General features: G+C 36.6%; 1 protein-coding gene across 10 annotated transcripts in view; it reads right to left on the reverse strand.

Moving 5' to 3' along the window:
• Positions 1–24,185, reverse strand: part of LOC118262523 (cyclic nucleotide-gated cation channel alpha-3) — a 76,161-nt gene that overhangs the window by 35,553 nt on the left and 16,423 nt on the right. For 9 of the 10 annotated variants that reach the window (XM_050697374.1, XM_050697371.1, XM_035573960.2 and 6 more), the window contains one exon: positions 18,565–18,681. In XM_050697374.1, coding sequence (XP_050553331.1) covers positions 18,565–18,681 — 117 coding nt within the window. Of the gene's footprint in view, positions 1–7,917; positions 8,085–18,564; positions 18,682–24,185 lie in introns of those variants that run through there. The other variant, XM_050697375.1, reaches the window with a different exon arrangement.

Below are 24,185 nucleotides of genomic sequence, written 5' to 3' on the forward strand. Positions count from 1 at the left end.
GCTTGTGACCGATCGCGCGTAAACTTGCGACGTCCGACGCCCGGGTAGCCGTACCAACAGTTTTCCGTTATTCAATTTCAATTATTTTTAACTTTATTATTGCTTACGGCACAAGGATGCCGTAAAATGTAGCTTAGATTTATAAGATTTACTATGTAAGTACTTGTAACCTAATAAATTGTAATTTGCCTAACCTATATGTGATATTATACAAGCTGAAGAAGATTAAAAAATGTACGTTTATTTTTAAATCTTATAAACTTTAAAATTTTACTTGGTCTAGAACAATATCTGGATAAATGTTACATATTATATCGTCGTCGTTATTTATTTATTTAGGAACACATTCCGTGCATAATGGCCATAACTTCCTATTCTCCATATACATAATATTGCGAATAGTACTTACTAAATAACTCTTCAAACTTCAAACAAATTGAACAATTTTTACTAAAATAAACGTCTTCAATATGAATCAGCGTCCAAATATTTGACAGAAGGCCGCAGTGTTCGATGACGTAACACTAACCACTTGTTGCAATGTAGACTAGAACCGGCCAAGTTTACATAGATACAACTTTCCGGTGGAGTCCATTGCACTTACTGCACTCCACTTTAGAACAAGCGCAGACGACGCGACGCGACGCGACGACTTCACAAAAAGTCTCCCGATCTAACTTCAACTTAGGGAAGTGATCAATATCTTCCGTCGCAAGCTTTCGCCTCAGAATTCAAGACTGACATTGTTATCAGAAAGAACAAAGCAGTTTATAAAGGTGTTTAACATAAAATAGTATCATAGTCTCATAGTTCACGTGTCATTGCACCCATGTAAGCCAATTTACAGCGACGACCAAAGAATATTGGGTACAGCGATGGAGCTCACTTTCCTGCGAAATACTTGCTTCAATCCCGCAAGAAATTTAATATGTGAACAAAAATATGGACTCTATAAAGTTGTGCGAGAAGAGAAAAATAAATAATCTTATCATTTTGAGGAATGAAAAGATAATATTTTTGCGGAAATATGTGAAACTTAAGTCCAATAAACAAAGAGATTTAGAACTTCACAAAATGTTGTAGCATTATATTGAAGCTCTCCTTAACCCCTATCATGGGTCATCATGCAGCAAGTATTCACAACAAAGAATGGCTCGGTTAACCGCACCATCCGTGACTTTCCTACTTAAGTACAAAAGTCTGGAATTGATAGTAGTTGGTACAGTTTCGTGCGATGACTCACGTCAAAAGTTCCGTTTCACCCACATTACCGAGTCCACAACTCTATTTGAATAAAGTATGAGCGGCAGACGGCGAACTTTGAGAAGTCGAACTGAAAAAAAAATGCATTTTCCCCGCCACGGATCGCAGAAAGTGTGTATAACTGAATACGTTAGGGGTCGCAGGGATTTGTCCCTTTTATCTTTGTTTAATTTAGATTTTATTTGCTTTTTGTTTTCCCTAACTTTGCGGCCGTTTCCTTTTCTCTAATGGGACCATTTTATATTAGCTATTTGCGTTGTCTTGTCCGCGGCGATGATCAAAAGAATTGTTTATCTTTGAAACAAAATGACAAATTTTCTTTCTGTTTAAATTAATTCAATAATATATTCATTTTATGTAATCATATTTTAACTGAACTTAGACTGTATAGGTGGTTAGATTCACTTCATGTAACTTGCGTTTCAAACCAATAACTTATCTGCTTAAATAAACTAATATTGGGAAGTAAATTAATTAATTTTACACACCGATTCAATGTGGAAGTCTGAATCCAATTGATATTGAAATTTTGCTTTTGAATAAAACCAATTTCGTAGGAAGATTGAAACCCAGTAAGATCTTTAATTAACTTACAAGCAAATTAAACAATAATTACTATAATTTGGAATCTACTTCTTTATAAACATTGACATGACAATACAAGGATAGTAATTAGATCAACTGATAGGTATGTCACAGATGGCCCAGATAGTAAACAAAATCACTTCACTACAATACATTACTTGACGCGGTCTTCACCTATATTACCAACACTTATAGCCGAATTTCAGCTATGAATACTTCGGAATATAAACATCACACGGAAAAGGCGAGACCAAAATAGTGATCAATCTAGAATGCACTTTCAAATCCTCGTGTTGTTTTAAAATTGCTTCACTTATTTCGAAGTAAACTATTGATCGCTGTTATAAAGCGCTTCACAACTGTATTACGGTAGCCGTTAAAAGAAAATGACATATAAGATTTATCGAACGTTTATAGATAGCAGGTTTTTATGAATAGAGGGACTTGCCGTCCGCCATCATGATCTTTTTGTAATACCAGGCAGAGTACCTACAAATTCTTTTCACATTTTATTTGGAGTCCTGAATGAATAGAATTTGCGAAGGTATCCGACTTACCGACCTATCGATTAGAAAATGAAATATTTCCAACATTATTATTTGAAGTTTTTTTTTATTGTCTTTTGTCTTGTTGATCAAGTGGTCAAAGTTTAACAGCTGAGCAAGGTATTTGGTTCGAATTGATGTCGGATCGGAAAACAATGATTGGATATAGTGAATGCTTATTACATTTCAAGCAATGCTACGCTTTTTTCATTGGTTTCACTGTGAAATACGCAGATGTAGACCATATATTATGTACAAGTTAAGTTTCCAAAATATTAGAGTAAGGATACTTACTGATAAAACCATTTAAAAACCAATAAAATGTACAAAATATAAATCTACGATTAAAGAAATAACAAGCGGCTGATTTTGAACTTATTTATTTTCATTTTACTTAAATTTTCGCAACAAATACCTTTGAAGTACGCCAGATAAGTACACTCAACAAAAATCCTCTCATCGATGGAGCTTACAGAATATAATCGCCGACAGCGCCCTCTTTACTGTTTCCACATTTTTATCTTTCCTTTTAATTCAAGATACATTTTGTATAAAACGATAAGTCCGTTTTAATTCCACTTGATTGCTTTATTGATACTTTCTGACGGCGGATAACGATGAAATGCAGGACGAGTAAAACCCGTAGCAATTAATTAGCTAGGATCATCTAAATGTCTTGAGAAAGATGAACGCCTGATAAATTAACCCATCCCTACCCAAGTTTTATATCCGCAAAGATCCATTTTGATAACCTCTTTTAATTTCAAATGTTATTTAAGGCGACGAGTGCGGCGCGCGACGACTTGGCGGACGTCCCAATGGCTGTAAAAGTGTAAAACAAGTATGTGTTCGCACCACTGAGCATTAACATCAAGTTATTTTAGCCACAGTTAGTAATACAATGCGCCGCCTGCGAAAATAAAACAGAATTACCGGCCGAGTTACGCTTTACAGCGGCGCTCGCCAGCCTTGTGTTGAAGCGCAGCGCAATAATGAATAGGTCGCGTTCACGAGCCGCGCTCGACCGAACGACGCCAATAAATAACAATCTTTTAGGCGCAGCCGGAGTGTTACCAGTCACAAGTAAGTAATTAGATAAATGTACCAAACAACTTGTAACAAATGAGCCCGGCGGCATGCTGAAATATTTCGTGATTGATCACCAAGTAACGAGCATGGGGCTCAAAATTCCTTTCGCACTACAGTAACATTTTTATGCTTAAAAGCTAAAATGTATTACTTCCAGTGGCTTGTTTATCCGTATATTCAGTGAAACCTGCCAAATTAACCTTTTTGATACGATTAAATAACCCCCATTTAATATTTATCCATGGATATTAAGAAGTTGTAATCTGATGAACACGTATCCCAAATTATTACTCGTAGCGAGAGTAACCCAACATGGCAAAGTTCGCGTCGGACATGACATTGTAATAAATCATTATCTGTAGTAGTCAATCAGATCAGCGAAAACAGCAGTGACTCATAAAATTTGTGTATTGACGAACTTGTATCAGCGACTCAGCTGATGTCATCATTAATTTCACGATAGGTAGGTAATCCCAAGTTAAAAAAATTAAAACTCGGCGCTCAAAGAAAATATGACGAGCTAATCAAATTTTGCGCAAGTTCGGAAAGTCTCGGCAAGTTCTCAGCAAGTTCTCAGATTCAATTAGTAGATACGCGGCGGCTGTTGTCGGCCAGCGCGCGCCGCCGCCGCCCCCAGACACACTCGCACGGTGATTTTCATTATCAAGCCTACAATAACCATTCACTCTTACTTTCATGACGTTTGCCCTTTGCACTTTAACTTAATCTAGGAGTCGGCCGGCTCTTTTGTTGTGATTTAATTGAATCTAATGCGGTGTTAAGTGGAAAGATAGCACCTTGCTACAATATCATATATTGCCAGGGGACAGAGGGTTCTCTGTTCAGTGGCCGTGTCAAACAGATTTGCGACAAGAAGGAAAAGAAAAATAAAATGAGAAGAAAGATTTTAAATAGAAAAATACGACAATGTTGATACAAATCGTTAAGATTTTGCTCGGAGAGTACAAAGGAAGCTTCTTTTAAGCGTCTATATAATTTTCGGATATTAAGCAGAGTAGCAAATTGCGAGCGCAGACATTATAAAAGGCCATTTTATAACAAAAACTTGGTCACCGCCGTCGACTACGTAGCTGAGTGATAGATTGGGCCAACAAAACTTACTAATGTACGGCGGGGTGCAAGGTGAGCCGCGCAACTTCGCAAAGTTTCACCTTTGACAGTGTTCAGTGTTGGCAAATTATACGGCCCGTTTGAGAACCTTTAGTAACACTTGGTTAGCTAATATGTTCGGGAACAAAACAAGGAGTCATGGACGTGCTAAACGTTGGGAAATAACACTTTAATTTTAGGAAACTTTTCAAAGCATAATATGCAGCTATGATTGAAAGAGGAGCGACAGATTTATAAATGAAACGTGTTTATATTTATGTTAATTCTCGCTCACGTTAACTGAAGTCAACAGCTCATCATAGCATGAAGGTTTTTGTTAAATATTTAAGACGTGTCTGCACTTGACGTACAAAATACATAGTCTAGTCATCCCACAAACGACAACAATCATTCTTACCCGGTGTAGGGTCAGGACGTGTCACAGAGGGGTGGAAAAACGCCCTCTGTATGTGACGAACAGAACTATATCGTCTAGCATTACTTTACCTTGATAAAATAATATTGAAACAATTGCCTTGATTGTGTTTTGTTGATTAGTATAGACAGGACAGAAAAAATTCAAATCTACTTGTATGATAATAAGGTTCTAATTCGTGTGGAGACGGCTAATTACCCCTACTCCTACCTGCGAGAGTCGTAACAGCCGATAGGGACCACATTTCACAATATTCATTGAAATTATTTCGAAAACAATGCGTATATAAAGATAGAGAAGTCCTAATTTGTTAGCGACATCTATGTGTAGGTTACGGAACCACACGCGTAGAGTAGTGCCAAAATTCGGTTGTTACACACTTTATGGTCCCTTCGAGACACCAGTAACATAGAATAGCGACGTTAAACTTTATATTATTCTGAATTATTATTTTATATCATACCAAACATAGACATTAGGCTGGAACTATCATAATATATATTATTCTGAATTATTATTTTATATCATACGAAACACAGACATTAGGCTGGAACTATCATAATATATAACATAGTTTTGTTAAAAATACTTAAATAGGTGATTTTTGAATTGTATTTATATGAGCGGTCGTTTAGTAATTAGGAAAAATAGTCAACTTAAAATATCATTTTCATTTTACTAATTATTTCCATTTTCCCATTATTGTGAATCAAAATAACTACACAATATTAAATATGATTGCAAACACTATCATTTAAAAATATTTTGGTTTATGTTCGCGACTTTTAAAAAATCGGGTAAAAAACGCCCGATGTCCTTTGAAGTTATTTTGGCATTAAAACATTTTATGCAATAACAATATTTAAAATCACACATTCGTAATTCAAATTCATAATAACGTACTATTTTCAAATTACTTCATATTTTTGTGTTTAATTTTGTTATTCGATACACGTTTATTGTATTTACTAATAAACAGACCAGCTTTACTTTATTTCTATAGAGATTTGTCCTGTATTTTAACTTAATAACTGGCACATATAACGTCGCGTCATCTCGCAGACGACGACAATCGTCCTTAGGAGCTGGGGTCAAGAAGTGTCACCGGGGGGAGTGGAGAGCTATCTCGTGACACTATATTGTGTGAACCTACACAACACATGTACAAATACGACTAAATTCTGTTAAACTATATTCTTTTTCTCGTCACTAAAAGCGAATTTTATTGCGATATAAGTGGAGTAAAGTTGGAGTTTATCTCACTGCAAATATTTACAGTCGCATCACATGTGGTGTATTTCAATTGATCCATTCGGTAACGTAATCCTATATCCACTGCACCTTAGCTTTTTACGGAGCACTAAAACGTTTTACCGGCGTGCGGGCGTAGATTATCTTCCGTACTCGAGTGCTTTGCCGACGGGTATCGCATCACTTAACTACCTATGCACTCCTGGTACAATTAACAATTTTACTGCTACGGAACCTTCGCTCCTCCCTGCAATCATTCCAAGAGCCGCCTTCTAGAAATAGAAAGTAAACGTTTCAACATTGTTGTTAGAAAGCTCTTTAATGATGGTGGAACTGTCTTAGCGTCGAAGCGTTCTAACAATGGTGCCAACCTTGGGAAATAAAGTCCTTTGTGACAAGTCCCGCATTGTCCGAGGCATATTCTCGCCTTAATAAAACTTTATGGGCGTTTCTACATCAAAATATTCTCTGAAGCATTTAAGGAAACTCTTTACGGGAAATGATTGTCTCATTTCACGATGACTGCTTCAAATAAATATTAACGACTGAACATTGAGATATAAAATGGACGACTTCGTTGGCTGAATGAAATTTTATAGAGTATACCTATTCGATGGAAGATTGCTTCTTTATAAAAACATTCAACTACACGAATTTTACTTCTCACTTATTTTTCTAAATAACGGAGTAAAATGACTAAAGTATTTATTGGAAAGTGTTATATAAATAGAATTTCTAAGAAAAATGTTACGAAGTGATCTATTTTTGAGAATCTTTAGGATTGTTTTATCTAACGTCTATGTTTATATAAGGCTCGTGTAGTTGGCAGTCTTTGTGTTAATAATATCCAACAAGGTAAGTGGAAGCGGCGCAACAATTTTCTTAACAGTCGTTCCACAGTAGCGTCAGAATGAAAATGTTAATTTCCCCACGTCCGCGTCCGCCGCGGGATAAAGAGCATTTTTGTGTTCATAAGCAATCGTCTAGCAGCTTATCACGTAAATACCAAACTGCCATAATATCTCGCCTTTATGTACCTATTGCTGAAAGTAATCGAAAGTCATGAATCTTTATTGTGTAATAGCTTTTCTTCTAACGAAACACAAGGATTACACTATCTTTACTATTATACAGTAAAACATTAGTGTTAGGTATGCTCCGAAAACAAAGAGATAGAGGTACGTGGCACAATGATTCATTGCTGTCACTGTCTATATCTTTGAATATCTGCTTTTTTTTTGTTTTGGAGAGTGCATTTATCGAGGAAGGATATGGGTTTCAGACATTACGCCATGACCAACCGAATAGTGGGTACAACCGCGCGGTAGTGGCTGGTATAAGATGTACCTGATTTCTAATGCTGTTCACAAATTATTTAAACTCTATGACTTTTCAAAATGAAAACATTTTGCTCGTCAGCCGTCATTACGCCCACGTCAAAGACCAGGCAATACAAACATTTACCGAAATGTTATGACAAATATGATGAACGATCACTTGAATATAGGAACTAAGTATCTTTGAACGACTCTCTGTAAGATTTAGATATAAAGCTATTGTTAGCTGAAGGCCATGACAGACGACGATCGGAATTCAGCGTTATATTTTTAGGCTGTTTTTATGTGAACCTGAAATTACCTGTTATAATAGCCATTTTTATGGGTTCTGGTAAGGGCATGAAATAAAGTTCGACACACTGGTATATTAATAAACTTAAAACGTTGGCAATGGTGCACTAATTACTAAAAACTCTGATATTCGCGGTACGAATACGAGGCGCGTGCGTCACGGCACCGGCGCGGGACTCGGTGTGTTGTTACTTGTTACGCTCGTGCGCAAGCGTCGAGCGATCAGTGGCGGGGAAATGGTATAGAGATGTGGCGTTACCTGTAATATTGCGCACTTGCGTGGAACACAAATATTAATTCAAATGATAATATTTAATTAGTATTTGTATTACTTAAAATTTCACAATAATAAATAAATTTAAAAATCTATGGGCACATGCTCTATGTCGGTCCTAAAAATTGATCTGAAACCAATGTTAATTGAAAACTACAAATTTAAATCTTCAAAATCACGACGCGAAATCACCAAACTATTGTCCTGTACCAATAGTGATCATTTTCCCGCACAATAAATTAAACAGGACGCTCTCTACCAAAAGTCCTGTTGACATATTACGACGAAATAGAAACGTGTTTCTGGTAATAATGCTCGTTCCTGGCACAATAAATTCGATGAAAACGACCAAAATTGGTTAGCCTGTCATTGAAAACATAGACAGGCTACCATCAAAGGCTATGCTATGTAACATCGGTCCAATTAATTGTGTTGTAATAAACTGTCGTCTGCCCGCGGCCTCGTTCGCCTTTTTCCCAATATTTCCTGCTATTCTTTTCTCGTTAAAATGTCGCTTTGTTTAAAAATGACTTAAATTTCCTGGAAGCTACGTAGACGTTGTCACAAGCTTTTTGCTTTATTCTTCTTGTTTCACAAAGAATAATGGTTAATGTACTATTTATAACATGGCGACCTTTCAATAATGAATGGTACAATATTGTCGAAAATGTTCATTAAACTGATATGTGTGGGTCTCGTCGAATATTACCATTTATCATAATAATGTTAGGGTTGTGCGTATACAACAATACCCAGTGCCAAACGCCAAACTTGATGTAGGTATCAGTATTGACGGATTAAGGTGTTGGGTGGGAGCCCTCAACAAACATTAATTCCTGGCCCCGTATTTAGATTGATGAAGTAAACATTGGCACAAACCCCATGTCTACTCTCACTACGTAATATTACAACAGAATCAAATTTATCTCTTATTTCCCTACTAAGATATAATTCCTTAAAGAACAGTTTTATAAGAAGTCTACGGCCTAGCACATGCTTTGCTGTAAGTATACATATATACGAAAAACATGTATACTAATATGAATCCATTCAAAATATATCAAGGGGTATAATTTTAGCTCAGTAAAATTTATTATTATAAAAGTCCCTCACTGCCAGCTAATGTGACCTGGGCAATATATAATCACCTTTTTTCTACTTCACTTCAGCCCCTCTGGCACCGTGTCGTGCTAAATGAAGCTTATATAACGGAGAACTTGCACCATTTACCTTCGTATTTATGCTGTAGCTACTCTCTACCTAAGTTCGAAACATTGAACTGTGTGGTTGGAAAGTTACATTTTCCACAGCGTTCATTACCAGCAACCAATTAATGTCCTATTAAGGTAGTCGATAGCACTTCAATACGTTTGGGAATTGCCAATACACGTAATTAGGCGTAACTGTGCAATCGAATATATATTATGTCACTGGACATGTGTCCTCTGACATTAGTCCCCGCAGACAAACTGGCTGCCGTGCCCGCAGCGAGCGGATGACGGTTTACTACGAATTGCTTGCACCTGAATAATGGTTCCGCCCGCCAAAATGCTGACTGTTCGTTGCCAATTTACCTGCCAAACACATGCACACATAAACCTACGTGCACATCATAATTATAATATGCATATTACAGTTACCCGTCTCTATACTAAACAGAAATATTTTTATCAAAAACAAATTCCAGAGGAAATATAAGAGTGGAAAGACGAGAGAACAACAGCCTCTGTATTCCACGCGCCCGTTAAAAAAGTGAAATTATCAAAAAGGCCGTCAGGCTGTCCAGCTGTAAAACAAAATGAAGGCAGAAATGTCGCATGTGACATCTTTAATCAACCGTACTGTGACAAAGGTAGACGCACAAAAAGTAGGTAGGCACTCGTCCACGGCACTTACACCTGTTACTCCCGTCATATTTCAAGAGAGCGCCCGTCGCAAATGTGCCATGCGAATATCCCATAAAAAGTTTTCACTTCCCGCTCAATTTTTATCGGGATATTATGTCATTATTTTCCACTATCTTTTGAAATATCTCCAGAGTAGGTAGCGAGGTGGCTTCAGGTGACAGTGATGTAGGACTTAGGAAAATTTCATTATGTTTTTCTACACACAGATATAGACCGAGAGGCTCAAAGCGGCGGCGGTTCTAAACGTAGTTTATGAGCTGTTCGGTCATAAAGTGGCTGAATATATTGGCTTCATTTCAAACGTTACACATTAAGATTTATGTAATGGGGCTGCATGGCAGCGAATACAAAAATAAGTAGATGACATAAACACGGGGGTATTAGAGTCGATATCCCTTCGCCGGGTGAACAGTACTTAATCGAATGTCGACTGCGCGGCACCCGGTTGACACTCGACGTATATTCGCACAAGACATGACACCTATCGCCATTCGCAGAGTATTACACACGTTAGGATTTTATTATACACGGGGGTGTCGCGCAATATCTTTGCCTCTTAAAAATCTGAATAGACACTTTGTTTCATAATTTCTCCAGTATTTTTCTTCACGATAACTTTAATGTAAACGTTTTACTTTAATTCATCCTGTACATCAGAAAAATTGTAAATAACTGTAGTTCAGACATTATTAGGAATGTTCGTAAGTTTCAGAGTAAACCTTAATCCCGTAAAAATCACAAAAGGTCCTATAGTCAGTCAGCAACGAAAAGGAGTTTAGTGAAACGTTTTTATAAAAGTGTATTACCAAAGTGACGTGCGGCCGCCAGTGTAACATAAAATTCAGTTAATCGCGTGCGAGTGGAGGCGAATGGTCTCGGTCGGCAAGTCCCGTCCAGCGGCCCTGCAGCGGGCAGCCCGCGCCCATCCCGCGCCCATCCCGCACATCCAGCCGGATATTGAGGGAGCGCGGCCGTCATGAAACTTTTACGTCCCTTATCCGCACACCTATTACACCGGCGTCATATTTCATCGGACCGCTGCCGCCACCGCCGCTCCTCGGCTAGACAGCGCGAAAGCGGTTTTTATTAAAATCGTAGCGGACGCTTCCGTCACCTCGTAAACCACACGTCGCTGAAGGCCCGCGATACAGCCACCATGTTAACATACTCTTACACATAATGTTCACATAAACTGCTAGTTTTACGACAGCGGGAGAGGCTAGGGAATGTAATAACCAAGTCAAATCATTCGGTTATAAAGTATGCAAAAACATTCATGGTATCGCAACCAGGTGTTACTGTTGTTACAAATCAAAACTGTTGTACTTTTATGAAGTAAAATTATTCATAGATTAATTAGGTATGTAGAAGCGATATACTGATAAATCACAAACTAACTTCATATTATATTATACTATATTTATTTATTAATAAAGTGTAAAGCCACCAGCATGACGCGCAGTACACGCGCCGTACAAGGGCTAAAGATCGCCAACATAGATAGGCGTTGACAAATTGCCACACTTGTGCGGATAAGTACTGGATGGCGGATACACCATTTATTTTCTTTCGGTGGCGCAATTTGTTCCTTAAGCAAGGATATGAGCTCATAATAAAATTAATTATTTATAATTTCTCTAAGAAACATTAAACTGTAAAAACCCAAATGCTTTCCTTTATTTCAACAACATAATTTATTGCGGTATTCCGAGCGTTACTGTATAATTTCCCTAAAACACAAAGCAAACAACGCGCTTTTAACTCGTTTATTTAAAAAATCAATACTACTCCAACCTTTTCCTTAATTAAATAATAAATCAGAAACATAGAAGTCTTAATTGAAGCGACAATGTTGAAGCGACCGACCGTGCCAAAACACAGGCCTGGCTTAAGAAAATTCTCAACAGTCGCCCATAAGTTTAGAAACTGTTTCTGAAATTTCCCCACCCTTGGGACTGTGCCGTACTCCACAAACTGTGAGACTGTAAACCACTGCTTACCCTTCGGGAATGTAGGCGTACCTACTATTAATCTCTAAATACAATAAACAGACTGAAATATGTAATTATGGATAAGTTTTCTACAAAGTTATCGTGATAAAATAATACTCTCAGAGCTATACCAAGCGAATCAATATTCAGTTCTTTTTTTCTTCTTTGGTTCCGTGTTTATCCATCTATACTACTGTTTACTAATCGACCAAAACCAAGACCATTATGGTTGTTAACCGTTACCATGGCAACGAATTCCCTCCTTATTATAATACTAGGTAAAACAAAAGTGGGAGAAAAGCTTTGTTCATTTACGTCCGTGCCGACGTCAGACAGGTGTCAGTTTACGTAAGAAAACATTCTATTTATAACATTTACCTACTATGTAACAGAATGTACATACATACATACATGTGCTAGATACCTAGTAGCTGTTACCAGAGATTTCGTTCAAGCATCTCCCCAAGATTAAATGCTATGTGCCAATGTTGAATCTCTCCTAGTATTTCATTCAAGTTCATTTATCGATTTCGTTTAGATTTTAACAAAATATCATCACATACCATCATAGACACGATTAATTTATCATATGCATGGAATTTAGAACTAATATTATCTGCAATCTAGATACTTTACCAATAGGGATGATGACAACGTATGTAATCATAAAGACCACAGTGACAGAAACTGATTTTTAGTCCTCTATTTCTGTAATAAAACCACCTATGGTAAGGCATATAGGTAAGATATTTTCCTTAACGTCCACAAACGTTCAAATATAAAGATATCGACCCAATACTTTCACTATATTATTCCTATTTTGTATGTAAAGACTAGTATTATAACAATATCATAGCTACATAGTACCCGCCGGGCCGGACCACTCATCGTGACGAGGTGTGACAACACATGACAGCGCGGTTTCCCAACTGTCCGCGCGATTAATCACTGATCATCGCGACATATTAGGACGACATCTATCTCTGTTCGTCTGTTAGTTTTTATGACGTCACTCGTGTATGATAGCTACTATTGTGTGTGTTCAAGTGTATTTATTGGTGTGCCAAAGATCGTAATAAGTAGATTTTAATTTCTGTTCCTGTCAATTTTATAAGTATAATAATAAGTAATGAAGAATAGATTTAATTCAACACATAAATAACTAGCTAATTTGTCACTAAAATTTATTCGTATATTCAATAAAAGATGTTTTGTGTTATAGAAAACTGCTACGAAAATCAACTTTGTAAATACCACTGCAACGAAAGATATGTATAGGTGATTGAGATTTCCGTACCTACGATAAAAACACTCACGATTTACCTAATCACAACATCCCTTAGTTATCATGGGGCCATCTTAAGAATATCGTTTACATAATGTATACCACATTCAACCCTCGTCGGGGTTATCGCCTCGAATCTAAAAGCCTCAAATTGTATCGTGCTCTTTAATTTTCTTTTCAAATTCAAGAGTGCTTCTAATAATCGAGATTGGCTTTCTTATAATTTATTGTGGAATACAAATATTGTGTTGTTATATAAGTTTGTTACGAAATTATGTATAACAGTTTTACACCAACGTTAGTTGGTTACACTAGAACTTTTTTGACAGAAACTCTTTCCATTCGAAAAAGTGACACTTTTAGTGCCAAACAATAACACCAAAGCACGAAGCGACGTTGCCGTTCATCCCATAAACGCAATCTAAGGTGTTACCGCTCAAGGTACGGCTTACTGCATGGTTTATGTATGGAGCGGGTGATGGATAACGAGTGCATATTGAGACATTGAACGTTTTGTCACGTAGCCTCTCGTCGGCGATCCGGCATTATGCTGATTGTGGCGCAATACGGACTCCTTTCGACGCTAACGTACAACGCCAACACAACACTGATATTATACAGAGGATTAAGATTGCGAGGATTAAAATGGCTTAGAAAAACATAGGTGTTTTCATATGATTACCTGGGTGGTGAGCGAGAGGATTCGACGCCTACGAGTAATTCATATGGAAAATTTAAACAATGCGTAACGCCACGTCGTGCGTGGGTTCTGAAATGTAATACATATTTCTTTACTTTTTTCATTTCGGTTAGAAGAAAATTTTCATTTCAGGAACGAGAATCCGCCTTGTTCGTCTAAACTAACGTGTTATGCACTGGATCTTAATATTCAGTGTTTTATTTCAATTCATTTGTAGTGATATATTTATAGGTTTCTCTCTGAAACAGCGCTTTTAGTAAAAATTGTTGTCAATTCATTTCTATCGATCTTATCTGTTATCCTTTATTATTATGGAGAAATTACTATGTTCCGAACGTCTCTCAATCAATACTAATCTTTTTCCAAACTTCGTTATAAAAATGCAAAAAGGAATAATATGCCAAAATATCTGATAGACGCATAGGTACACTTCGTCGTGTTGCCTGTATTTCCAGAGAGCCGGCACGCGAGCAGCTCGGCTGATATTAAATTCTGGAGGTAATATTCATGAACGAGAGCCCTAAGCACGCCCCTCGACTCTTCTCAATATTATAAAACTGTATTCGTAATAAGCGAAAATTATAATTTTAGTCATTTACAGGCTACGTACAAATTAAAGCGGTTTAATTTTTGTTAAATATTTTCCTCATGAAGATAACAGTTGACATTTTCTTGCTCCGATATCTATGCAGCTGATAAAATTGACTGTTAGAATAAATAATTGACTTTCATAAACAGACACTTTATTCAAAAGCGCAATATTTAACTCGTAAAATAAAAGCTGACCGTTTTCCGGACTTCGCACATTCGGATGTGAAAATGGATAGAGTGTTTTCACTGCTAGTGCCTCTAGAGACAAAAGTAGTGAGTAAAAAAATATAACGAAAAAAATGGCGGGCTCGTCACCGCTCCGCATTAATTTTATGAAGTCGCCACGCGGGAACTATAAATTGACGGCGTTGTTGCCGGTGTGACGTCACACGCGGCCGCCTGCTATAATTACGAGTATTTACCAGTGATTCCGAGAGCTATCAGCAGCAATGATAAGTTTAACATGTCATTATCGGCCGTCCTCCCTCGTGTCGCGTGAAATTGCATTAAAATATCTGACATTTATAGTATGTTATGTTTTGATGTCACTGGGATAATTGCTTATTGCATCAGAGTGTAAAAAATCAAAATATTTACTATTTAATGCTAAAGTACATTAGATAAACATTTAACTGCAATTAGAGTACAGTTGGGCCACAGTTGGGCAGATTTCAGGATCTTTAATCTGTCTTCACATGTATGTAATAATTGTTTTTTCGCAGTTTTACTGACTGATTGCTGATTGGCATCATTATGTATCATTTTAAAGTATAATAGCTAAACTAACGCCTAACAGAAAAAAAATCCATCGACTTGATGATACCAGAATTAGTAACACCATTATATCGTTCAGCATGCTCCTTGGGATTATCTAAAACCACCACATTAATAAATACCTAAAAACCAAAAAAAAAGTTAAGTTAGGGTGCAAACATTCCAAGTTACAGATCATACCGATATATTTAACACTCAAAGATTTGAAGAGACCGCTCATATTTACTCAAGTTCATACCCTTAGTATGAATTTGTTTTATGTTTAAAGTAATCGAAACGAGGGCGCGTTCTGCGCTCTGATTGGCCTGCTCGAATAAACCAACCAATAGGCGCGCCGAACGCCGTACTACGGTACTGGTTTACCGTGCACGTTACGCACGAAGGTAGAATATTTGTATTCAGACATATACGCCGACCATTGATTTGTTTACCCAGCGATTTTATACACGTGCACCGAAACGTGCGACAATTTCAATCATATAAATATGTCGCCTTTAAGATGTACATTGATCAGCCGTTATAGTTGTAACTTGCGGAAGATTCACACAGAATTGTTTATAATTTTTGGTACATACGAGATCATTCTTAGCTACTAGCATAGATATACTACATTGATATGCTACGCTACTTTGTGTACTCGTAGTAGCATAAGCTACTACGAGTACACAAAGTGGCGTAGTAGGCGCGGCCAATGGCGCAATCAAATCCCAACTAATATGCTTAATGAGAAAGTAAGTTTATTACCTCCTCTTGCTTTATTTATAGACATAAGCTAATTCACGCGGGCAAAACCGCATTTAAAAGCTAGTTGTTAATACATTGTCCAATATACTTTCAATACACAAATGTGTGTTACATTTAGCCTGACTGTGAGTATTTACATTGTACACATAGACTGAATCACAAAGGCACCCTTGAAGCGATTAATAAATGATATATCGGAACTGTTCGACTGAATCCTTAGGCGACAATCAATGGCCGAATTAAATATTAATTACCTCTCAAGGGATACCCATTACACGTGTCCTAAAGAAACATTCGTAGACATTGGGACCTTTTGTCCTTTCTAACATGAATGTACGTAGATAGTAATATCTCAATAGCTTTAGTTGATACAATGAAACCTCAATATTATGATAAATCTGTTCATAGATTTCAATTACAGTTTTGTATCGGCCACAAGTTGTTTTGTACTATTTATCTAAGCTGCATTTGTATTTTTATACAAAAAAAAACATACGTGTTTAGATCAACCAAATCCCTCTCAAAATGAGGAAAGTCCACGAAGTATATCTCAGCACATGATTCGGTTAGCGCACTAGCTTTGCACTTGACTGCAATACTACTCGTACGTGTAAACAACTCGAGACGGGACACAATAAATATTTTTCCAGTTCCTCAAACATTTTGCTACTGATTTATTATTTATACGACAGCTATTATAACTTCAATAAAAGCTGATACCATAAAGTTCCGTATGAATACATTTAATAAGTAATTACTTAATCTTTTGCGCAATGTATGCGAGCCGTTTCCGAGTTCTCATTGGTAATGTCTCACATGAATAATTCCTGGTTATCTATTATAATGCGGCTTAACACAAACCCGCCGCAGCCGATAACGTATTTAGAATAATTTACAACTCCGATAGAATTCACTGAATTCTATTTAAAGTCGAGATTATACTCTGTGCGCAAACTGAATCAGCGAGGGAAAAATTATGAGAGCGTACCTGGTATTTGTCTGAGGTAAAAATACTGTGAAACATTTTTAAAGGAAACATTGAAAAACAGATATAAGCACATTCTTATGTTCATTTAATCGACACGTCTCACTCAAATTACATTTAACTTGAATTTAAGCTAGTAGAAGAAAAAACGGCGGTTTTAATGTCAGATATCACAACACATTTGTAAGTCAAATTACCAGCCGAAGAGAAATGTTGAAACTTCTAAAGACGGAAACCACGAAACGGATGATCCCGGCCCGGTTCTGCGGCTTACAATAATTTGTTACAATCTATTACATAGATTACCGCGTGTGACTCACGACCACGTAACTAGGGGCAAGTTGGGCGCGGAATAAATATTCAGGGAACGACAGAAGAAATTAGTGTGATACGGATGGGGCGTAGCAACAGAATCTTGCCTAAATAACGCTTTTCAGATGAGTAACACGGATTGTCTGGAAATAAATTAATCAAGCGGTAGGGCAACCCACGTAGTGGATTTACGAGTTCTCCTGTCTCCTGTGCACGCCCTCTCCCGGCGTCGGTCGCGCCCGCGCCTCGCACTACACAACTCATCAATTTCCTCGCGACATACGACTTGGAATCCTGTTAATTAAACTATGCCGCCAAATTAAAGCTGCTATACGACGAGCCGCGTGGGCTCACCACTGGCGAAACTATGCACATTACATATCGCTGCTTGACTGCTTCGCTCGTCTAGTGGTCACTCAACTTGTTCTATTTTCAGGTAAGGAAAATGTATGACTAAGAACGTGGGTGTAGATGTAGTCAGATGGGACTTGACTGCAGGTACCTACATACAGTTAATATTCGGCACACATATTAAAGAACAAAATCCCATCTAAACTGTTCATAATATATTTTATTGACGTGTACACAAAAGAAGCTAATTAGTAACGTATTCGAAAAAGACTGTAACACTCATCAAAGTAAACTCGATACAAAGTTAATCGAGTAGAAGCGACCGACGTACGAATCAATGACCTTAATGAATAGACGAATCGCGACTTGGAAAGAGTTCATCGAACATGGAAAATTGGAAAGTAACAAATAACAGAGAGTATACAGAGGTACACTTTATTTGTTACATTCTAATTTAGCGATAAAAAGCTCTTTTGATGTATACTTTGTTCAGTCTGCAAACAAATTCGATACATTTTGCTGAATTTTATTTTTTGTATTTTGCTTAAAATATTGTAATTTTTATCTTTGAAGAATTTTAATAATGTAAGAGCTTAATATCACTTGTATTTTGTAATACCCATATTTTCTTTTCACTTTTGTAGCTTGAAATAACTGAAAACAACGTTCTTGAAGATGAGAATACAAAATGATGAAGAGGTTTTGGACTTGGTAGCTGGAACAATGGAAGGTACAGTACTGACCTATGAGGCTGTGCCGGCTGGCGCCGAGGCTGGGCGCGGGCGGCGAGCCGGCGGACCGCAGCGCGCCTAGCGCGCCGTCGCCGCCGCCGCCGCCCAGCGCGCCGCCCTCCAGCGCGCCTGCAACAGAACATCACGCTTAGTATACAAAATCACTTAAACTATAAAATAATGATCATCAATTGTGATTTAATATCTTCTGCCAATGCCTGTTTGTTGCTAACAAAGGCTAACTTTTACTTAATAGACAGTAATATTTAAACTGTATAAAAAACAATCTGAAAAACTTTTGATTTATAGTTTGCAACCCGCCCAACCTCACACATTTTATAATTTTAAAACAATTTAAAGTGGCTAAACCCAAACTAAAAACCCCTGAATCCCTTAACCATTTACAAAAAATAACTAAATAAGTAAGTACCTAAGTATTTATATACTTTTTATTTATACACCCGAAGTTTATAAGTCCCTTCAAGTTGAGTGAAACTTGTACAGATGTCAAATGGTTTGTTCATTAACATTAATTAGGTATTTGTAAAGTTTATAAAGTGATTGTTAAGCTCACACAATTCGAGATTGACGCGACACACCAAGTTTAACAAGTACACAAGTGAATCAAGTAACTTCATTAATAATTGAGAGCACATTAAGACAGCTAATGGCCCGGCAATTTAGGACATCAAACACGAACAAAGCGAATATGATTGAGCCGGATCAAGAACTTATATAAAGCTAGTAAATAAAACTATATTTTTTATACATCGTACAGGAAAAAAATAATAAAATTGTTGGTTTATAAACGACATTAAAAATAAAAATAAAATACGAAATAGACATACAAAATAAATAAACAGGCAAAAAAATCTTAGTTAAAAGTACATTTTTTTCGTATTGCAGGTACCAGGATTGCATAAACGCGTAGGTGTCTTGCAAACACATATGCATGTATGATAGTTCGAGTTCTCCTCACTTGACTCTTACAACTTGCTGGCTTCGAAACTAAGTTTCCACGGAGCAAGTTTTCAACAACTCATTTGGAATCAGTTCACTTCTTCAGAGCTTAATCTTCATAATAAAATTCGTTCGCATTATCAAGATCCCATGTTTACTGGTAATTTTATATGTAATGTAGTGAAGTAGTATAATAAAACTTCAAACTATGTATTTTCAAGTTTTCTTTGTGTTCAAATATTTTTATAATGACGTACTTCCTAACAGACGTTCAATATCAGACTAAAAAACTTTTTCTCTTAGTCTCTATTAGCCTATTTAAATTTTTGAGCGTGAAACTTGAAAGCACAAACAATGTATTCAGCAGTTTGGCGCAAACGGCCGGTCCGCTCCCAAGGGTGCCATAAAAATTAATATGACGTTATAAAAATGATATTTTTCATTAGAATTGTTGCCAACTACTTTTTTAGTTTTCTGCTAATATTCGTAGTTTTTGCTTTAAGTAGTTGTCTAAAATGTACCTACGTATTTTATGAATGTATCCTATCTACAAAATGAAAATGGCTTTTGTTCTTTTCAAACACAAACACAAACAAAAATACGTATACGTACCTATTAAAGTATACGCACATACGATATTGATATTTTTATACATTACATTAGACGGGTTGCAATGTAGACCACAAATATGTACAAAAATAGTGTCCAATATTGATAGGTCCGTTCGATTTCCAATAACGAGACGATAAGGCCGAGGCTATGCTTGCGCTCGATGGTCGTGACGACTCCCCGGGGATGCGTCGCCGACGACATTTTGCTTTATGTGCTCTAATATAGTCGATCCGTTGTCCTGTCCTGTTTGTGGACGTTGAGCCACTGATGTGTGGTGTGTGCCTAGCCTTATTCGGATGTAGTGTATTATATCAACATTGGTTGTTATAACTGGATTTGTTGTAATACTCAGAGATGGAATAGCTGTCGTCTTTTAAATAAATTCAATAACTCTTAAGATCAGAACCAGCTAAGGATAAATGGAATACACGTCATAGTTTCGGTACTTTGAAGATATAAATTACCCAAGAAACAAATTCAGATTTGTTCAAATCCTATACCATGCAGTTTTGCCAGCAAAATGTAATGTTTTGTTTTTGAAAATAAAACTAAGATGAGGTCAATAAACTGCAGTGTTTTACCACGACTACTATTCATAGAGTCGTGCACACAATATCAAGTTAACAACCTCGAAACTTGGCGACAGACTCGGTACCGCCCTCGCCTGTGCCACGCTGCCGGTACCAACGAACGCTTCTTATATTTCTACGCAAAAATGACTTTTCTTAAACCAAAAACATGGCGTCGGAGCCACGTTTTATGCATTGTAGATAAAACAAGAAAATATGGCCGTAATATGTATAGCACAACGAGCAATAACGCGGTTTCGGCCGATGTCTTTTATGTTGTCTTTATTTACTCCAAAACAGATAGGTAGTAAAATTTAATGTTCTATATTATGATGATCTTATTTTTTACACGCGGCAACATTTGTGTATTTTTTGTTACAAGTTTAAGTGCGATTGTGTGGAAGAGAGAGGAGGCACGTGGCGTCCCGGCGAGTCCGGCCCTGAATGTTTATGGAACATGTTTAGTGAATTTATCGTCGTAATTTTTCCACATTTCTATACATTTCTTTTTTATGAGCACTGTTATACGCTTGGTAACACATGCTGGAGATCGTTTTAGTTTTATGTTTTTCCTGATTATTAGTTTGTTTGTAATGTGGTCTAACTTCCGTATAAAGTTAATTAAAGGTTACATGAATCTTCTTGTGTGGTTTGTGGTAGTTGTGAAGTTGTTCTTTCAAAGAAGCCGTTGTTTATGTACTTTGTATTCAATCCATTGCTTCGGTTAGGATTCACAGAGAAGCTGGGCTACCTACTAGTAAACTCATAGAGCTCACTCAATCTATTTTCTCTGGACTTTCTCTATTTTCCCAATTTTGTCCCACAAATCATATTGTCACCAGTGATAAAATTAAATCGTTACGTGGTTACTAGCTAACAGACTAATGAATGAATGGATGAATAGAACTAGACCGTTCAATTGAAATATTGGACGTGCAGTTTGGACAATAGGTAAACGGAAAGTAATTCGATAAAATGCTTTCATTCGTTGGTATTTCGAACAAAACCGTGGTCAGTAAGCCTTTTGGAATCGAAACCACGTTTAATTTGATAAACGTTGGATTTGAATTCACAGGGGAAAATGCAAAAAGTGTTTTTGTACGTAGAAAATGGATTGAACTAATAATATACGTTAATTTTTTTCTATAAGTCGACACATATTGATTAAAATATTGTAACAATACTTCAAAATAAACGTTCTATAAAATTGGATGAATCTCAGTATCCCAATTAATTTGGAACGTGTACAAACATAACAAACATAACCAATGTACGTGTATATATCACACTACAATCCTGATAAGATTTATGCATGCATGTAAAACGAAGTTTTCGATTCAGCTCACATCGCGCGTCGGCAACACTTTCCCCGCGACACTTTAACGTGGCGACTTCTAAATTAAGAGCTCTATGAAAATGTAAAGTGAATGTAGTTGAAACATTAACACACATTTACATATTCAACATATTATGCCTCTCTGAATAATTTATTGTTCATTTGGTTAGATGGACTTACTCGTTAGGCGAGTGGTTGCTGGCGTAAGCAAGGAGACCCGATGTCCCCAGGTCGGGTAAAGGGAGACGACAACACACACACACAACGACACAACCGTAATCGCATGGGACTCCATTGACCATAACATGACCTTCATGATACAATATAACACCTTACATTATAGGTACTTATAGATATGTACAAGTGTACAAACTATTTGCCACATTTGTATTGTTAAAGTAATGTGTCATTGCGTTCCAATCTGTGATTCTTCATTTACTACATAATGCTCATTAATCAGGTTTGATTTCTAAAGGTGCTTTACTTAATACATAGTTTATTAACGTAGCACTTCAAATTAATTGCTACTTTCATTCAGGAAATCAATTCAACAATTTGAAGGATGAAAATCATTTATCGAATGTACTCTTATTTTCTATTCCCTAAATCGTATGTAGAAATATTCGTTACCTAACCTAAAGTAGTAGGTGTGCAAAATATATCAACTTCCGAAAATATATCTAAACTAATAAATAAAATTTAAGTGTATATACATACGAATACATGCATAGAAATATACATACCATACATATACTAAAATAATATTTACTTACTTTACAACTTTTGGCTAACCTCTGAAATAGCTGGACCGATTTTCACGGGACTTTTATTGGCAGCTCATATACTAAGGAGTAACTTAGACTACTTTTATCAACATCAACTAGTAATAAAACAAAAAAAAGAGAACACATATTTCTTTATAAAAGATCAAATAAAACGTAATTGGTAAAGAAATTTTCCAAAAAATGTGTACAAAACATTCCCGGAAACAGATCCAAATGTTAAATGTTTCTCAGTAATAATAATGACTAAACAAAATAAATCATTAGTAATTAAATTCCGAGTAATTACAAGACAAATCTAAACTGTGGAAATTACTCGGAATAATGATTAGTTGTGTACAAAGCCCGCGTTATTTATATAACGTTTCAAAGAAGATACAATAGTGGAGCGGTGCGGAACGGTAGGCGCGGATAGCAACCACTTCATAATAAATTCACTACAGTCTCAGACCACAATCTTTGAGAACATTTAGAGGCACTTTAAACTACATCAAATATTCTAGAACTAAGCCGGTGTACAATTGAAAGCAGAAATAAACTACTCAATTACTTGGACCGAAGATATTAAATAGTACATTTATATTGACGATAGTATTACGAACGTAAATTACTTACGGCTAAATCTCTTATTTATTGCTCAGTTTTCCACCGCGGCCCTTGTTTATTACGTTTTCTCAGTATTTCTCTTTCATTATCGAGTGTATATCATGCCATTTATCTCTATTATATAGTACTTCAGACGTAAAATGAGTTGAAAATATACATCAAAGATATAAGTAAGTACCTACTATAAGAAACGTTGCCTGATAAATTACGAGGATACCTATAGTGATAATTGTACGTATCTTTCTTATTACGTAAATATAAAGTATGAGTAGAAGTACAAACGAGACTTAACCTCGAAACACAGACTTGTTATAAGCGTACTTATAAGAAGTATGATACATTGTTCCGCTCGAACCATTAACACTCATATTCCCGAACAAGGAAAGCTTACTAAAGACATAAAAATGTAGGAAGTCACTGATTAGTGACTACAAAGTTGTGTCCACAGAAGCCAGAGTTGGCGCAGCGCCAGTTCTGTTAAAAGAACTTAATGACATATGTAAGAACATGTGAGGCTGCGAGCTGCAAAAACTACGGTGGAGGTTAGAATGGATCGTCGTCATCAGTAACCTCATTATCATTTATAAGGTTTTCTTATGCTCATCGTGTTATATTACGGTTCATGACGATTCGCCTTTCTTTGTCACACCATCGATTTATAGCAAGAACTTCACTCGTAACAATCCAAATAGCTATTTTACTTCTCTCGTATAGAGTAGGTAAGTGCTACTTCAGTCTTTCTTACAGAAGTTATAGTCAGATATTAAA

Source organism: Spodoptera frugiperda, chromosome 12 (genome assembly GCF_023101765.2).
Source record: "Spodoptera frugiperda isolate SF20-4 chromosome 12, AGI-APGP_CSIRO_Sfru_2.0, whole genome shotgun sequence".
Taxonomy (NCBI): domain Eukaryota; kingdom Metazoa; phylum Arthropoda; class Insecta; order Lepidoptera; family Noctuidae; genus Spodoptera; species Spodoptera frugiperda.